General features: G+C 35.7%; 1 protein-coding gene across 4 annotated transcripts in view; it reads left to right on the top strand.

Moving 5' to 3' along the window:
- LAMA2 (laminin subunit alpha 2) overlaps positions 1-18,516 on the top strand; it is a 599,838-nt gene that overhangs the window by 428,315 nt on the left and 153,007 nt on the right. For all 4 annotated transcript variants that reach the window (XM_087865477.1, XM_087865478.1, XM_045805578.2 and 1 more), the window contains 2 exons: positions 1,862-1,948; positions 5,450-5,643. In XM_087865477.1, coding sequence (XP_087721603.1) covers positions 1,862-1,948; positions 5,450-5,643 — 281 coding nt within the window. The remainder of the gene's footprint in view (positions 1-1,861; positions 1,949-5,449; positions 5,644-18,516) is intronic.

Genomic DNA, 18,516 nt, shown 5'->3' on the forward strand with positions numbered 1-18,516 from the left:
AAGCAACCAGTGAACTGGGATAAAAAGGAGAAGGGGATGGGGGATCCAGGAAGCCATTTCATCTCTGTAGTATCCACAGGAACAACACAGACTAGCAGACTCTAAATCTCAGAAACTCTCTTGGGCAAATTTGGAATTAGCAGACATAAGTAAATGTCTAAGATGGCCTCCAAGAGAAAAGCATAGGATTTCTGGGTGGCCCTGCAGATAATATGTGAATGGAGAGTAGATGAAGGAGTTGTGAGCAGAAAGAATCAACTCTAACTTCAGGAAGTTGTGATCCCTATGCCCTCCTTCTTAAGTCCTTATATGTGATTTAAGGAAAAGGTTCAACACACCATAATATCATAATTCAAAAAAGTTTATATCAACTATTCAAGGAGAATGCTAACATTCTTGCATAGTAATTGAGACAGATATATTAGTGTAAAGGATTATAATTTAATTAGGTTGGCTCTCTAGATTTTCACTTGAAATGTCTAAAAACTTGTTTCCAAGTGCCTATATATATATATATAGTATATGTATTTATATGTAGCTTGTGTGTATATATATATGTATATATATATATATATATATGAGTTCAAAATGTGATATATGAGTGTGTGTGTGTGTACAAATGCACTCAGCACCAAGCTTTAACTGAGAGATCTAAACGCTTGCCAGAATGTGTCAATTATGTATTTGTGGACCTATTTTGCGAAGGCAAAAAATAAATTTTTTGGCTAATGAGTTTGTGAGTAGTAGATCAATTTGTTCACGTATTTCGCAAAGGTTAGAGTTTATTACTCATTCATGTGCTATTGATTCATTGCACTAGAGGACAGTTAAAATAGGGTCGTAATGGCAGCTGACTGAAGGAGTTGTGGCCCTAGTCTATACACAATTTATCTTTTTCAACAGCAACTTCTTTAGCAGACCAACAAAAAGAAAAATGGTGTTCACAGCATTACCATTTTGCAACAAATATATTATTTTTTTCCTTCTAAGTTTCCAGTGCATCATGCAGTTTTATCTAGTGGGAATCCTCTATTTACATTTGAAAGAAGTTTGTAACAACCTAAAATTACATGTTAGTACAGATTAGTTTCCAAGTCTTGTTAAGTGTTTCTTTTATAGTTAAGATGGTCAGAAATCCTGGCAAAGCTTGACTGGCTGTGGTCTACCAGTGCCGTAGTGAGAACAGGGCAAGTTATATAAGACCTACTTAATAGAAAGATCATAAAGTTGTCAGAAAATTTTATTCCTTTTCATGTGCAGAGCTTTCCCTTCTTTCCTCACACTAAATCACATTACTTTGTGTTTAAAATAAATTTAGTTTGAAATCTGTATGTAAATTAGAAAAGGCACTCTTATTTTAAGTGAAATATTTATTCACACTTCATGTGTTGAAGTGCCAGTGGCAATTCGGGCTAAGTTTTCAGAAAAAAAATTATATAGCTTTTAGGACCCTTTTTTTTTTTTTTACTTGAAAAATATGCAGTAATACTTATTCTGCTATCAGACAAATGTGCATGAATTCTAGTCATATTTTTCTTTCAATTTATGAAAAACAGGACACTTGCTGGATGTTTAATATTTTTATGGTTGTCATATAATTATTAAAATTTCAAAATGTTTACACAGTGTGAGGCATTGCAAATTCATTAAAAACCGACCATATTTATTTGTCGACTATTATCGGTAGTATTTTGTGGTGATATCCTACCCTTGACTAGAAAAATAATTAAAAATAGGTCATTTACAACTACCCCCAACATAAGTTCCAATCATCTGGATAATGGGCAGAATTACTTAAATATATTAAAAAAATAGGTTAAAAGGTTTTTTACAATCTTTTTTTTTTTTCTTTCCAATTCAGTTTTAGCCCTTCTTGTGTCACGGAAGGCCTCGATGATTACCGCTGCACTGCCTGCCCACGGGGATACGCAGGCCAGTACTGTGAACGGTATGTACAGTCATGAAACCTAGAGATCACACAATAAAGGATGACAACAGAAACGTATTCATTATTCTCATAATTTATTTTCCTTTCCTCCAGTAGTTCATATGCTTTCCACACTATTTTTTATTTTTATATCTGTAGACTTTCTCCGAAGACAGTTGTTTATTTCCATCTTACATTTAGACTTTCTCAAAGATTTCAAATTATTTCACAGTTATCTAATTTATGTTTTAGTGTACACATATCTATATATCTATACTTAGTGCACACATATGTCTATATCTATCTATCTGTATATCTAGTGGATACATATCTATATGTCTGTATATTATCAGTAGTTAACAATGATAAAAAGCTGGCTACCCATAATTCTCATCTTAATCCACTGGAAAATATTGGCTAATAGTGCATGTCACTGTTCTGAGCATTATGGTACTATGCCACCAAATGTCGACAGAATTCAAAATATAAATGTATCAAGCATTCTTAATTAGAACAACACAGGCAGGGGCGCCTGGGTGGCTCAGTCGTTAAGCGTCTGCCTTCGGCTCAGGGCGTGATCCCGGTGTTCTGGGATCAAGCCCCACTTTAGGCTCCTCTGCTGGAAGCCTGCTTCTTCCTCTCCCATTCCCCCTGCTTGTGTTCCCACCCCCCCTTTTTTTAACCTATAGTATCAGAATAGCTGATGTTCTACTTTTCACTAACATTGTGAAGATTACTGTTGGTGCCCTGCCTAAGTGCCTACATGGAAGCCTTCTTTCCCATAGGAGGGGCAAGAAGGCCTGAGAATTTACCCCCCTTCCTCCAGTGGTCCATAGCCAATGACTGACTACTGTGGGAGCACAAAGTCTGAACGCTTATGCTTATGCTTGTTCCAGAGTTTTCCATGGAATCAGAGTAAGACCTGGACATCACCTGAAATCGTACCATTGCTTGGATTTTTTTCTTTTCCATGCCATTCTTTCCCCACCCCTTTGCTGGGTTCTTCTAGGGGGCACTTCCTTAAATTATCAATCTCTTTGCAAATATAAACCAATATTAATTAATTTTATCATTAGCCATTTAAAAGTCTCCTTTTGATATAACCAGCAATGGTTGTGTTAATAATGGAAGTAAGTAGATAACTAAATAATGAACTTAAAGTTTGTTAATTCCGATGACGTTTCTACAGGTTTGCAAATGATATTTCCAAATAATTCTGCATGTGGTAACTCTAAACAGAATATCTAATACTTGAATGTATATAGCAGTACATCCACACTCTCTGTGCCAACAGAAATTAATAGCAATTAAATAATTCAAAGCAATGCAAAAACCCAAAAATATTTCCATTTGTTTTGGCAATATATACAACATTTGAACATACATATATATTTATATTTGTATATATATTTTTATGTGCTTTGGTATTCATGGTTAGGCTAATATTCATTTCATGCCCTTGTAAATACCGGTAAGATGAAGACTAAAAGCATCCCTGGACACCAAGGGTATTATCTGAAGTAATTTATGAAAAAAATGTTTAGTAGTATACCACATTTATAAATTGGAGTTCCCAGTATCTATGAAAGCATGTATATAGAAAGACTGGAAGGGTGCACTAAAATGACAATTACTGTCTTAAGGCAGAGTGATTATAGAAAATTTGTTTTTTTTCATATCCATTAATGTTTAATCAATAGGAGTTGACAGTTCATATAGCATATAGATGAACAGGGGCATATACTGTCAAATGTGAATGGCTTGAATTGTTTTCACGGTTCTCAAATGTTGTTACAGCTTTCCATTCATCATCTCTCACATATAAATGATCAAGTTATATTTCCCTGAAAAATTGCTTTTATTCAGCTAAATTAAACCAAAGGTCTTGGTTAAGTTTTTATTGTAACTTTCCAAATAAATTTGTTCCACTTCTGAGAGCTCCTTAAATCATTTAAAACACCTTGTGACCTGCCTAAGTTCATCGGCTCAGGTCTAAAATTGCTTACATGTTTTGATTGTCCCTGTAACATAGGAAACCCCTTCCTATGTTTTATCTTTGTTACTTTTGTAATTAACTCTTTGAGCATTTGATCAATCTCAGCCTGCTTAGAATAGAATTCTTTCACCTGTGAATGTTAAGAAATAATTTAAGTGGACATATTTAAATGGTACTTTCATTGAGCATTTATAATCTTACATTGGAAATAATTAAAACCACAAATGTATAAAAGCCTAGTTATGGATAACTTTTTTTTTTTTGCTTTGCCTTTTCTAACCAGCACAAGATAAATTAACTTTCACAATTAGCTGTGCAAATTTCCACAATCCTAGGCCACGAAAGATAGTTCAGGATTATCTGCCTAATGTTTGTAATTTTTGGCTTCAACTTCCTTCTGTCTCTCAACTTCCTCCCATGCTTGTCTCTGGATCAAAAATTATGGGTATTGATTATAGTTAGCTGACCATATATATAATTTATTGTACAGACTGGGATACTCTAAGGAGACATAGGAAGTGTTTTAATAATTAAACCAGGACAACAGATAATTTGGGACCATCCTGGTAACCCACAGCATATGGTCCTGCTAGCATCTTATTGTTACCAGACTTCCAATAACATAATCCACAGAGGCTTATTCTTAGGTGAATGGATGTGTGAATGAGTGGAAGAGTCAATGAATTGATTTCATTTGGGATTCATCCAGTTGGAATTTCTTTCTAATATTTTAACTTAATGTTATATATTTTATTTGCATAACATTAATCCACTTCCTTGGATTTATAAGGGAAAATCCATCTGAGGAAGACATAATAGAAAGACCAGTACAATTAAATACAAAATCTAGTAGTTTATTGCCACTTCACTTACTTCTTGCTCATTAGCAAAATTAGTGGGTTGAATTATTTGGTCATTTTGATCTTTAAAATGCATGAGTTTAGGAAAGCCCATGTGTCAATATATAATTTTATTTATTTCTAATTTTAAAAAAGAAGACTTCAAAACAATGTTCACGAACTAGAGCAGTGGTGGGCAAACTGGCCCACAAAATTTAGCCCATTGCCTGATTCTGTATGGCACCGTAAGCTAAGAATGGTTGTTACAGGTAAATATTTACAATCAGTGTGATGATAAAAAGCACTAAATTTGAGCCCTAGTTAAGTAAATTTGATACCTTAACAAGAACTTCCTTCTTCTCATTAGTAGATTGATTTTACATTAATAGATTATTACGAAATAATTTGTACTCAATTACGATGATGGTGATGATGATGTTTTGAATTCCATCAACCAAAACAATGTTTGCAAATGAACTTCTCTCTCACTAAATGATTTTGATTCTGCATTTTGATCTGAAAAAGCCTAAAATAGGTACTGGCTGGTTCTTTATAGGAAGAGTTTCCTGGATCCTGATCTACTGACTCTTGGTTTCAGTTTTGTTCCATCTGGTACACCACACACGGAACAATTTAGAGACGTGACTTATTATTAATCTCTTCTACTTTTTCACTGTTTAAATCCAGGTGTGCCCCTGGCTATACTGGCAGCCCCAGCAGCCCTGGAGGTTCCTGCCAACAATGTGAGTGTGACCCGCATGGCTCGCTGCCTGTCCCCTGTGACTCCATCACAGGACTCTGCACGTGCCGCCCCGGAGCCACAGGGCAGAAGTGTGACGGCTGCGAGCACTGGCATGCACGCGAGGGCATGGAGTGTGTGTGTACGTACACTAACTTCGCCATTCGTTCTGGGGGCCTCGTTCCACTTCTGTCTCGTTTCCAGTGAGAATGACTGACTTTTTCCTTTTTCGGCAATAGCTAATGCTACTCGTCATTCTTCCTGACACTGTCTGTCTACCTTGTGCCGTTTGCCTGCTGCTTTTGTCTCTATCCTGCTGAGCCCAGAACAGCTAAGAAAATCCTCGGCGTGCTTTAGTCAGTGCGCAGAGGACCTACAACCAAGCTCCTGGGGGCATGTTTTATTTTATTTTGTGCATCGCAGAGTTTGCAGTATTACACAGAGTTGGCATAGGCTTTGTGACAGATTAAAGACCTGGGTTCATTCAATTTTTCAGAATCCTCCTGAATCTGTAATCGGCTGGACACTTTAGGCCTTGAATTACAACGGACTTTTCTTTCCTAGCTTGTAGGGGAATCCATGGGCATGCTGCTTCATAACTTTCTCTTGAACTGCACATCTTGAAAGCAGTGACAGTGAACTCAAGTATTTTTACTCACAGGTGTAATAAATGGAAAGCAGTTCGCTTTTTGCTTTTTTTTTTTTTTTTGCTGCTGCTGGATTCAGTACTGCCACATGCCATGTCGAAAGTATGTTGAATATCAGTAGTTAAATATAATTAGATTATATAAATTCTAATAAAAAATTACGTTATTTATAAATTTAGGAGGGACCGTTACGTTCTTCTTTGCCTTGAGGGAATTTACATTAGCAGTCTTAATTCTTTTTTTAAAAAATAGAAATATAAAATATTTGAGTAGCTTTTATTTCAATACTTGCCTATTTTATGCATGCCGATATTTCTGGTTTTAACATCTTGCGTGTGTGTGTAAATCTTAATAGCATTTTAATTAGAATTTTTGTTTGTGTTCCAGTTTTGTAAGAGTTACTTCAAAAGCTAAGGCTGGCTAGCATGTACATATAGATGTATTTGAAGTATAATTAACATACAAAGTTATATTAGTTCCAGGTGTACAACATAGTGATGCAACAATTCCGTACATTTCTCAGTGGTCACAATAAGTATAGTCACCATCTGTTACCAAGCGACTATATTCCCAGTGCTGTACTTTCTGTACCCATGACTTATTTATTTTATAACTAGAAATTTGTGCCTCTTAACCTATTTCACATATCCCCCCACCACCTCCTTTCTGGTAATTATTAGTTTATTTTCCATATTTAAGAGTCTGGTTTTTCATTTGTTTGTTTTTTAGATTCCACTTATAAGTGAAATCATATGGTATTTGTCTTTGTCTGATGTATTTCAGTTAACACAATACCCTCTAGGTCCATCCCTGTTGTTGCAAATGGCAAGATTTCATTCTTCTTTATGGCTGAGTAGTATTCCACCATGTATACACACCACACCTTCTTTACACATTCATCTATCAATGGACATTTGGCTTACTTCCATATCTTGGCAGTTGTAAATAATGCAATAAATATAGTGGAGCATATATCTTTTTGAATTAGTATTTGCATTTTTTTTGGCTAAATACCCAGTGGTGGAATTACTGGATCATATGGTATCTCTACTTTTAATTTTTTGAGGAGACTCCATACTATTTACCACAGCAGTTATACCAATTTACATTCCCACCAGCAGTGAACAATTCCTTTATCTCCACATCCTCGCCAACACTTGTTATTTCTTGTCTTTGTGATTCTAGCCATTCTGACAGGTCTAAGGTGATCGATATCTCATCATGGTTTTGATTTGCATTTCCCTAACGATCAGTGATGTTGAGCATCTTTTCATGTGTCTGTTGGCCATCTGTAGATCTTCATTGGGAAAATGTCTATTCATTTCTTCTGTCCATTTTTTAATTAAATTATTTGGGTTTTTTGGTGTTGAGTTATAGAAGTTTTTGGTATATTTTGGGTAATAGCTCCTTATCAGATATATCACTTGCAAATATCTTCCCCCAGTCAGTAGGCTGCCTTTTAGTTTTGTTGGTGGTTTCCTTTGCTGTGCAAAAGCTTTTTATTTTGGTGTGATCCCAACAGTTTATTTTTGCTTTTGTTTCCCTTGCCTGAGAAGACATATCTAATAAAATGTTGCTGAGGCCAATGTCAAAGAAATACTGTTTATGTTTTCCTCAAGGATTTTTATGGTTTGAGGTCTCACATGTAGGTCTTTAATCGTTTTTAGTTTATTTTTGTGTATGGTCTAAGAAAGTGGTCCAGTTTTATTCTCTTGCTTTTATTCTAAAAGCTGTCCAGTTTTACCAACACCGTTTGTTGAAGATGCTGTCTTTTCCCCACTGATAGTCTTGCCTCCTTTGTTGTTGATTAATTCACCATATAAACCTGGGATTTTCTTCTGGGCTCTTTATTCTGTTCCATTGATTGATGTGTCTATTTTTGTGCCAGACAATACTATTTTGATTTCTACAGCTTTGTGGTATATCTTGAAATCTGGGATTGTGATACCTCTTTCTTCTTCCTTCTCAAGATTGCTTGGGCTATTTGAAGTCGTTTGTGGTTCCATGAAAACTTTAGTATTTGTTCTATTTCTGTGAAAAATGCTATTGGCATTTTGATAGAGATTGCATCAAATCTGTAGATTGTTTTGGGTAGTACAGATATTTTAACAGTATTAATTCTTCCAATCCATGAATATGGGGTGTTTTTTTGTGTCATCTTAAATTTCTTTCATCAGTGTTTTATAGTTTTTAGAGTACAGGTCTTTCACCTCCTTAGGTTTATTCCCAAGCATTTTACTATTTTTGGTATAATTGTAAATGAGATGGTTTTCTTAATTTCTCCTTCTTCTACTTCATTATTAGTGCATAGAAATGCAACAGATTTCTATATATTAATTTTGTACCCTGCAACTTTACTGAGTTCATTTATCAGTTCTAACAATTTTTTGGTGGAGTCTTTAGGGTTTTCTATGTATAGTGTCATGCCATCAGTGAATAGTGACAATTTTACTTCCTTCTTACTAATGATTGCCTTTTGTTTTCTTCTTATCTGATTGCCATGGCTAGGATTTTCTATTTCCTCCTGATTTAGTTTTGGAAGGTTAAATGTTTCTAAGAATTTATCCATTTCTTCTAGGTTGTCCAGTTTGTTTACATATACTTTTTCATAATCTCTTATAATTCTTTGTATTTCTCTACAGTCGGTTGTTGTTTCTCCTCCTTCATTTCTGATTTTATTTATTTGAGTCCTCTTTTTTCCTTGATGAATCTAGATAAAGGTTTATCAGTTTTGTTTATCTTTTCAAAGAAGCAGCTCCTGATTTCATTGATCATTTCTATGGTTTTTGTTTGTTTTAGCCTCTACTTAATTTATTTCTGTTCTAATCCTTATTATTTCCTTTTTTCTATTAACTTTGGACTTTGTTTTTTCTTCTTTTTATAGTTCCTTTTTTAAATCTTTTGTAACATTTCCTTTATTACTCTATGTACATTTTTCTTTATTTTTAATTTAAATTTAATTAGCCAATATATAGTACAGCATTAGTTCCAGATATAGAGTTCAGTAATTCATCAGCTGCGTATAACACCCAGTGCTCATTACATCATGTGCCCTCTTTAATGCCTATCACCCATTTACCCCATCCCCCTACTCCTCCCCTCCATCAACCCTCTGTTTCCTATAGTTAAGAGTCTCTCATGGTTTTTCTCCCACTTCTGTTTCCCCCCCCTTCCCCTATGATCCTTCGTGCTGTTTCTTATATTCCACATATGAGTGAAACCACATGGTAATTTTCTTACTCTGATTGAGTTATTTCATTCACCATAATACCCTCCAGTTCTATCCATGTTGATGTAAATGGTAAGTATTCATCCTTTCTGATGTCTAATATTCCATCATATATGTATATATATGTATATGTGTGTGTGTGTATATGTGTAAACACACACACACACACACACACACACACACATACACACACCACATCTTCCTTATCCATTCAGCTGTCGATGGACATCTCAGCTCTTTCTACACTTTGGCTAGTGTGGACATTGCTGCTATGAACATTGGGGTGCAAGTGCCCCTTCGGATCACTACATTTGTAACTTTGGGGTAAATACTTAGTAGTGCAATCGCTGAGTTTAGGGTAGCTCTATTTGTAACTTCTTGAGGAACCTCCATACCACTTTCCAGAGTGGCTATACCAGCTTGCATTCCCACCAACAGTGTAAGAGGGTTCGCCTTTCTCCACATCCTCACCAACATTTGTTATTTCCTAACTTGTTAATTTTAGCCATTCTGACTGATATGAGGTGATAACTCATTGTCATTTTAATTTGTATTTTCCTGATGCCAAGTGAGGTGGAGCATTTTTTCATGTGTCTGTTGTCCATTTGTATGTCTTCTTTGGAGAAATGTCTGTTCATGTCGTCTGCCCATTTCTTCACTGGATTATTTGTTTTTCGGGTATTGTTATTTATAGATCCTGGATACTAGCCCATTATCTGATATATCATTTGTAAATATCTTCTCCCATTGCTTTTTAGTTTTGTTGACTGTTTCCTTTGCTGTGCAGAAGCTTGCTTCCTTGATTGATTCATTTATTTTTGTTTTGTTTTGTTTTCTTTTGTTTTATGGAGAGAGAAAGCACAAGCAGGAGCAGGGGGAGAGGGAGAAGCAGGTACCCTCCTGGGCAGAGAGCCCAATGTGGGGCTTGATCCCAGCACCCTGGGATCATGACCTGAGAGGAAGGCAGACGCTTAACTGACTGAGCCACCCAACTGTACAAAAGTTTTATCTTGATGAAGTCCCAATGGTTCATTTTTGCTTTTGTTTCCCTTGCCTTTGGAGATGTGTCCAGCAAGAAGAAAAGGTCCAAAAGAAGACCTTGCTGTGGCTGAGGTCGAAGAGATTGCTGCCTGTGTTCTCCTCCAGGATTTTGATGAATACCTGACTCACGTTTAGGTCTTTGATCCATTTTGAGTTTATCTTTGCATATGGTATAAGAAAATGGTCTAGTTTCATTCTTCTACATGTGTCTGTCCAATTTTCCCAACACCATTTGTTGAAGAGACTGTCCTTTCCCCATTGGATATTCTTTCCTTCTTTGTCGAAGATTAGTTGATCATATAGTTATGGGTCCATTTCTGGGTTCTCTATTCTGTTCCATTGATCTATGCGTCTGTTTTTGTGCCAGTACCATACCATCTTGATGATTACAGCTTTGTAATAGAGCTTCAAGACCAGCTTTGTGATGCCACAAGCTTTGGTTTTCTTTTTCAACATTCTCTGGCTTCTGGTCTTTTCTGGTTCCATACAAATTTTAGGATTATTTGTGCCAGCTCTGTGAAAAAGGTTGATGGTATTTTGATAGGGATTGCATTGAATGTGTAGATTTCTCTGGGTAACATAGACTTTTTAACAATATTTTTTCTTCCAATCTATGAGCGTGGAATGTTTTTCCATTTCTTTGTGCTTTTACCTCTTTGGTTACGTTTATTTCTAGGTCTTATCGTTTTGGGTGCAGTTGTAAATGGGATTGGTTCCTTAACTTCTCTTTCTTCTGTCTCATTGTTAGCATGTAGAAATGTAACTGATTTCTGTGCATTGTTTTTATATCCTGCCATGTCACTGAATTCCTGTATGAGTGCTAGAAATTTGGGGGTGGAGTCTTTTGGGTTTTCCACATAAAGTATCATGTCATCTGTAAAATGTGAGAATTTGACTTCCTCTTTGCCAATTTGCATGCCTTTTCTTTTTCTTGTCTGATTGCTGAGGCTAGGACTTCTGGTACTATGTTGAACAAAAGTGTTATGGGCATCCCGGTCATGTTCCTTACCTTAGGGGAAAAGCTCTCAGTTTTTTCCCATTGAGAATAATGTTTGCTGTGGACTTTTCATATATGGCTTTTATGACATTGAGGTATGTTCCTTCTTTCCCTACACTGTGAAGAGTTTTAATCAAAAAAGTATGTTGTATTGTGTCAAATGCTTTTTCTGCATCTATTGAGAAGATCATATGGTCTTGTCCTTTCTTCTATTAATGTGATGCATCATGTTGATTGATTTGTGAATATTGAACCACCCTTGTAGTCCAGGAATAAATCCCACTTGGTCGTGGTAAATAATCCTTTTAATGTACTATTGGATTCTATTGGCTAGTATCTTGATGATAATTTTTGCATCCATGTTCATCAGGGATATTGGTCTATCATTCCCGTTTCTGATGGGATCCTTGTCTGGTTTTGGGATCAAGGTAATGCTGGCTTCATATAACGAGTTTGGAAGCTTTCCTTCCATTTCTATTTTTTGAAACAGCTTCAGAAGAATAGGTATTAAGTCTTTAAATGTTTGGTAAAATTCCCCTGGGAAGGCATCTGGCCTTGGACTCTTGTTTGGTAGGAGATTTTTGATTACTGCTTCAATTTCCTTTCCGGTTATGAATCTGTCCAGGTTTTCTATTCCTTCCTGTTTCAGTTTTGGTAGTTTATAAGTTTCTAGGAATGCATCCATTTCTTCCAGATTACCTAATTTGTTGGCATATATTTGCTCATAATACGTTCTTAAAATTGTTTATATTTCTTAGTGTTGGTGTGATCTCTCCTCTTTCATTCATGATTTTATTTATTTGAGACCTTTCTCTTTTCTTTTTGATAAGTCCGGCTAGGGGTTTATTGATCTTATTAATTATTTCAAAGAACCAGCTCCTACTTTCATTGATCTGTTCTACTGTTCTTTTGGTTTCTGTTTCATTGATTTCTGCTCTAATCTTGATTAATTCTCTTCTCCTGCTTGGTTTAGGCTTTATTTGCTGTTCTTTCTTAAGTTCCTTTAGGTGTAAGGTTAGCTTGTGTATTTGGGACTTTTCTATGTGAATGGCTTGTGTTGCTCTGTACTTCTGTCTTGGGACTGCCTTTGCTGCATCCCAATGGTTTTGAACAGTTGTGTTTTCATTTTCATTTGTTTCCATGATTTTTTAAAATTCTTTAATTTCCTGGTTGACCCATTCATTTTTTAGTAGGATGCTCTTTAACCTCCAAATATTTGAGTTCATTCCAAATTTCCTCTTGTGATTGAGTTCAAGTTTTAAAGCACTATGGTCTGAGGGGTGCCTGGGTGGCTCAGTCATTGGGCATCTGCCTTCGGCTTAGGGCATGATCTCGGAGTTCTGGGATCGAGCCCCACGTCGGGCTCTTCCGTGGGAGGCCTGTTTCTTCCTCTCCTACTCCCCCTGCTTGTGTTCCCTCTCTTACTGGCTGTATCTCTCTCTCTCTCTGTCAAATAAATAAATAAAATCTTTAAAAAAAAAAAAAGCACTATGGTCTGAAAATATTCAGGGAATGATCCCAATCTTTTGGTACCAGTCGAGACTGGATTTATGACCCGGTATGTGATCTATTCTGGAGAATGTTCTATGTGCACTTGAGAAAAATGTGTAGTCAGTTGCTTTAGGATGGAATGCTCTGAACATATCTGTGAAGTCTATCTGGTCCAGCGTGTCATTCAAAGCCCTTGTTTCCTTGTTGATCTTCTGCTTAGATGATCTGTCCATTGCTGTGAGTGGGGTGTTAAAGTCCCCTACTATTATTGTATCAATGTGTTTCTTTAAATTTTTTATTAATTAGTTTATTTAATTGGCTGCTCCCAAGTCAGGAGCATAAATATTTACAATTGTTAGATCTTCTTGTTGGATTGACCCTTTAATTATGATATAGTGTCTCTCTTCATCCCTTACTACAGTCTTTGGTTTAAAATCTAATTTGTCTGAAATAAGGATTGCTATCCCCTTTGTTTTGATGTCCATTAGGATAATAAATGGTTCCTCACCCCCTCACTTTCAATCTGGTGGTGTCTTTGGGTCTAAAATGAGTCTCTCTGTAGACAGTTTATGGATGGGTCTTGCTTTTTATCGAATCTGATACCCTATGTCTTTTGATTGGAGCATTTAGTCCATTTACATTCAGAGTGACTATTGAAAGATACGAATTTAGTGCCATTGTATTACCTATAAAGTCCCTGTTTCTGTATATTGTCTCTGTTTCTTTCTGGTCTGTCTTACTTTTGGGCTCTCTCTTTGCTTACAGGATCCCCTTTAATATTTCTGCAGGGCTGGTTTAGTGATCACAAATTCTTTTAGTTTCTATTTGTCCTGGAAGCTCTTTGTCTCGCCTTCCATTCTGAATGACAGCCTTGCTGGATAAAGTATTATTGGCTACATGTTTTTCTCATTTAGTACCCTGAATATATCATGCCAGGCTTTTCTGGCCTGCCAGTTCTCTGTGGATAGGTCTGCTATCAGTCTAATGTTCCTACCCTTTACATTAAGGACCTCTTGTCTTGAGCTGCTTTCAGGATTTTCTCTTTATCTCTGAATTTTGACAGCTTCACTATTATATGTCAGGGTGTTGATCTATTTTTATTGATTTTGTCAGGGGTTCTCTCTACCTCCTGGACTTGAATGCCTGTTTCCTTCCCCACATAAGAGAAGTTCTAAACTATGATTTGGTCATATATACTTTCTGTCCCTCTCTTTCTCTTTCTTCTTCCTCTGGAACCCCAATAATTCTAATATTGTTTTGCTTTACAATATCACTGATTTCTTGAAGCCTCCCTTCATGGCCCATTAGTTGTTTTTCTTTCTTTTCCTCAGCTTCCTTCTATTCCATCATTTTGTCTTCTATGTCTTCTGCCTCATTTAGTCTAGCTGTTAAAGCATCCATTTTAGACTGGATCTCAGTTAAAGCATTTTTAATTTCAGCCTGATTAGATTTTATTTCTTCACTAAGAGGTTCTCTATTGTCTTTTATGCTTTTTTCAAGCCCATAATAACTTTATAATTGTTATTCTGAATTCTAGGTCTGACATTTTACTTATATCCATATTGATTAGATCTATGGCAGAGTATTTCCTCTGGTTCTTTCTTTTTTTGTGTGAATTTCTCTTTCTGGTCATTTTGTCCAGAGAAGAATAGATGAATGAGAGAACAAAATAAAAAATATCAACGACAACCCCAGCAAAATACACACTAAACGAATCTGAAGAGGTCAGAAACGAAAAAAGAAAAGGAAGTAAAAGAGAGGGGAGAGAATATAAGCTCATAGGTGAACAAAACAGGGTGATCCACTTTGTCCTGGTTGTTTTTTGGTCTGTTTGTTAGAAGACACTAAATTCCAAAATTGCAAAGAAAGAAAAACATATATATACAAAAATAAAATTGAATACAGTGAAAGGAAGCCAGAAATGAAGGATATATCTATAAAATGTAAATGTAAAAATGGAAATTTAAAAAAGACTTAAAAACAAGGATTGACAAAATAAGAAACTAGTTGAAAAGGAAAAACAAGAAAAAAGAAAAAGGAAATTTGAAACTGAAAGACTAAAGACTCATGAGAAAAAGACCTCAAATTCTATATACTATTTTCCCCTAGTGCAGAAGTTTTTCAGTTCTGTGTGATCCATAAATTTGGTATTCACCCAGTGTTCCTGCCTGTCTTCTGGGGGAGGGGCCTGTTGCACTGATTCTTAGGTGTCTTGCCCAGGTGGAGTTGCACCAGCCCTTGCCAGGGGGTGGGCTCAGTGTAAGCTACTTTGGGTTGCCCTGTGTGGCTTTCGTTCCCTGAAGGCGTTCATGTAGCTTGCGAAAGAGTGGTCACTTTTCTGTTTGTAGAATTGTAGCAATTCTTTTCTTAGCTCTCAGGTTGAATTCACAGGAGTTGAGAATGATGTGATAGATATATACCTGCATTCAAAGGACCAGATGAAATGCAGTCCCCTACTCTTCCTCCATCTTCCCTCTATTCTCCTTTTTTTAGTTCTTTTAGTATAAAGTTAGGTTGCTTATTTGAGATTTTTCTTGTTTCCAGAGGTAAGCCTGTATTGTTACAAACATCCCTCTTAGAACTGCTTTTGCTGCATTCCAAGGATTTTGCACCATGTGTTTTCATTTTTATGTGTCTCCATGTGTGATTTTTCCCCCCCTTTGATTTCTTGGTTGATCAATTCATTGTTTAGTAGCATATTGTTTAGTCTCCATGTATTAATGGTGGCTTTTAAAATGTGCCAGAAAAAGTAAAAACTGGGTATGTTTGCTAATATAGGTTTTTAAATCATTTTTTTCAATGTATTCTTTAATAAAAATGTATCACATTTAAAATAAAAATAAATTTCAAGTTTGAAGGGAGGGAAAGATTAAATATAATATATAATATATATGTACATTATCATGTTCAGTTATTGGTTATATGCATATACACTGTTTTCAAATATAATGACATATTTTAATGATAATTGAAGTGGATTTCTAATGTAATCATATTAGTTTTAATATTGTTTTCAAGTTAGATTATTAACATTGACATATTTAACTAGATAATATATAGATGCTGCAAATATAAACACTAATAAAACAGTCCTTGAATTTTAAATCATCAATTTTCTTAATTACCCAGAAGTAAACTTGAAGTAAAATACCACATTTGATGTTAATCACAGAAAAATTGCAATAACACTTTAAAGTCTGTGAGAGATAAAATAATGGTATTATTTTCTGAACATTTATTTTAAAGGGAGTTGTTATTCTTCCCATCAACAACAGGGGCTCTAAGTTCTTATTCTGTTGGTGATTAATACTTCATATACGTTTAAATAAATTTATAAGAAAACTCTTTTTTTTTCTCCTTCCCATCAGTGGAATTTAAACCTCCTAGGGTCCCAGGTGATAACAAAAGTGCCAGTCCTTCAGTTACAGAGTTACTCTAGCCTTGTAATGTTCGTTTGGATTTTTCTTGTCCCACAGAGAAATGTACTTCCCATTGCTACACATGATATTCAGTTCAGTTGCTATATCCAGCAAATTTTAATATTCTTCTGGAGGATTAAACAATAGTGTATTTTTCTTGTACAAAAGAAGCGTTAAGTTATGGGGATTTTTTATACGTAGACATTTTTTTTTAAAGATTTTATTTATTTATTCAACAGAGATAGAGACAGCCCGCGAGAGAGGGAACACAAGCAGGGGGAGTGGGAGAGGAAGAAGCAGGCTCATAGCGGAAGAGCCTGATGTGGGGCTCGATCCCAGAATGCCGGGATCACGCCCTGAGCCGAAGGCAGACGCTTAACCACTGTGCCACCCAGGCGCCCCTATATGTAGACATTTTTTCTTAACTGTTTATAATCATTTTATAAATAAATATTTCTTTTATATTTTTAAGATATTTATAAGAAATATTTTCATTTTATAAACGCTGTATAGATTTTCCTCATGTTGCTCTTAAATATTAGAGATTTCCATTTCTACTAATGTTTACTCTTTACCCTTTATTAGGTTAACTGTTAGAAATTTTGCATAGAATATCTTTAGGCTTTTCTTCTTTTCTCATATTTTAAAATTTCTCCTGTTGCAGAAAAACATGCCATATTTCTATTATATTGACCTTTCCCAGGACTCAGTTTTTATTTCTAGTTTTGAAATGAGATAATTAATCAAGACACAAATAAGGACATAACTGACTTATCTTCAAATCTCTTTTTAGTATCTTTTTATATCCTTAAGCTAAATGAGAGCAAGATACCAAAGAATGATTCATCTGGCCTGTTTGATCTGCAGAGCCTGTTTTATCACATGGGACTGCAGTAGAATTGTATAAGGCCTGTGAGTGGGCGTATATGAGGTAGCCTGGTTTGGGTAAGAGCGTATGTATGTGTAGTCAGAGAAGTGTCTTCTGAGAAAAATCTCTTCGGAGCTTAGAGCGCATGTTACATTGATGAGGAAAAGAGAGAAATTGGTGCTGGTTGTTAAGATGGTGACTATAAAAATTAAGACATTTGTCTTATTCTGTAATAAATTAGGGGCGCCTGGGTAGCGCAGTCGTTAAGCGTCTGCCTTCGGCTCAGGGCGTGATCCCAGCATTCTGGGATCGAGCCCCACATCAGGCTCCTCCGCTGGGAGCCTGCTTCTTCCTCTCCCACTCCCCTGCTGTGTTCCCTCTCTCGCTGGCTGTCTCTCTGTCAAATAAATAAATAAATAAATCTTTAATAAATAAATAAATAAATAAATAAATAAATTAGCACTCAGGTTAGTAGCATGCATTATATAGTTAATTTTTCTATCTTTGATTAATTCTCTAGAAAACATGACTTAATTTGGCCTACATTGTGGATTTGTACGTTTATAAAAAAATAGAAAAAAAACACAACAAATGACCTAGGCATGATCATTGCATTATCTCAAGAGAGCTGCATACTGGTGCAAAGAATCTATATACCTCCTGTAAAGTTAGTTACATAATTTATATAACAAAGGATATAAAATTGTGCTGTAGAGATTGTGCAGTACAGAGCAAATGTAGAAATCATGGAAGAGCTTCCCTGGAGCACCTGAGAGACTCGTAGCTGCCACGGACAATTGCCAGTGAACGAGCTAGGATTTTATGGGATCCAAAATGGTGGATTTTTTGTTAGACACGGCCCTTTATACATGGAATTTCCATTACCGTCATGAGGAATTTATGCAAATAACATATGCCCTTAATACGTAATATTTAGACAACAGAGTCTTTCCCAGTGAGCCAAATTCAACCCACCAAAGTTATCAACCTCACCAATCAGAGTCAGTGCCTGGGCATGCTTAACCAATACATCTATCTTCAGATTCTAGGTATTCTCCAAAGCCCCTTTTACCACGCATGGTTCATCATAATAGTAATTCTTCAAAGGTTCACCTATATTGAGAGCTTGCCATTTGCCAGACACTATATTAAGCACTTTATATGCTTTTAAATGATTACAACATCCCTATACGTTATTATCTCCACTGTGTGATAACAAAACTGAATTAGGTGATTTAAGTTACTTTTCCAAAGCTCACAGTGACTTTTCAATAGAGCTATGATTTGAACCTAGGTCTGCCTTGCAAATCTTACTTTCTTTTA

This window comes from Ursus americanus, chromosome 11, assembly GCF_024610735.1.
Source record: "Ursus americanus isolate L20-20 chromosome 11, mUrsAme1.1.p, whole genome shotgun sequence".
Classification (NCBI taxonomy): Eukaryota; Metazoa; Chordata; class Mammalia; order Carnivora; family Ursidae; genus Ursus; species Ursus americanus.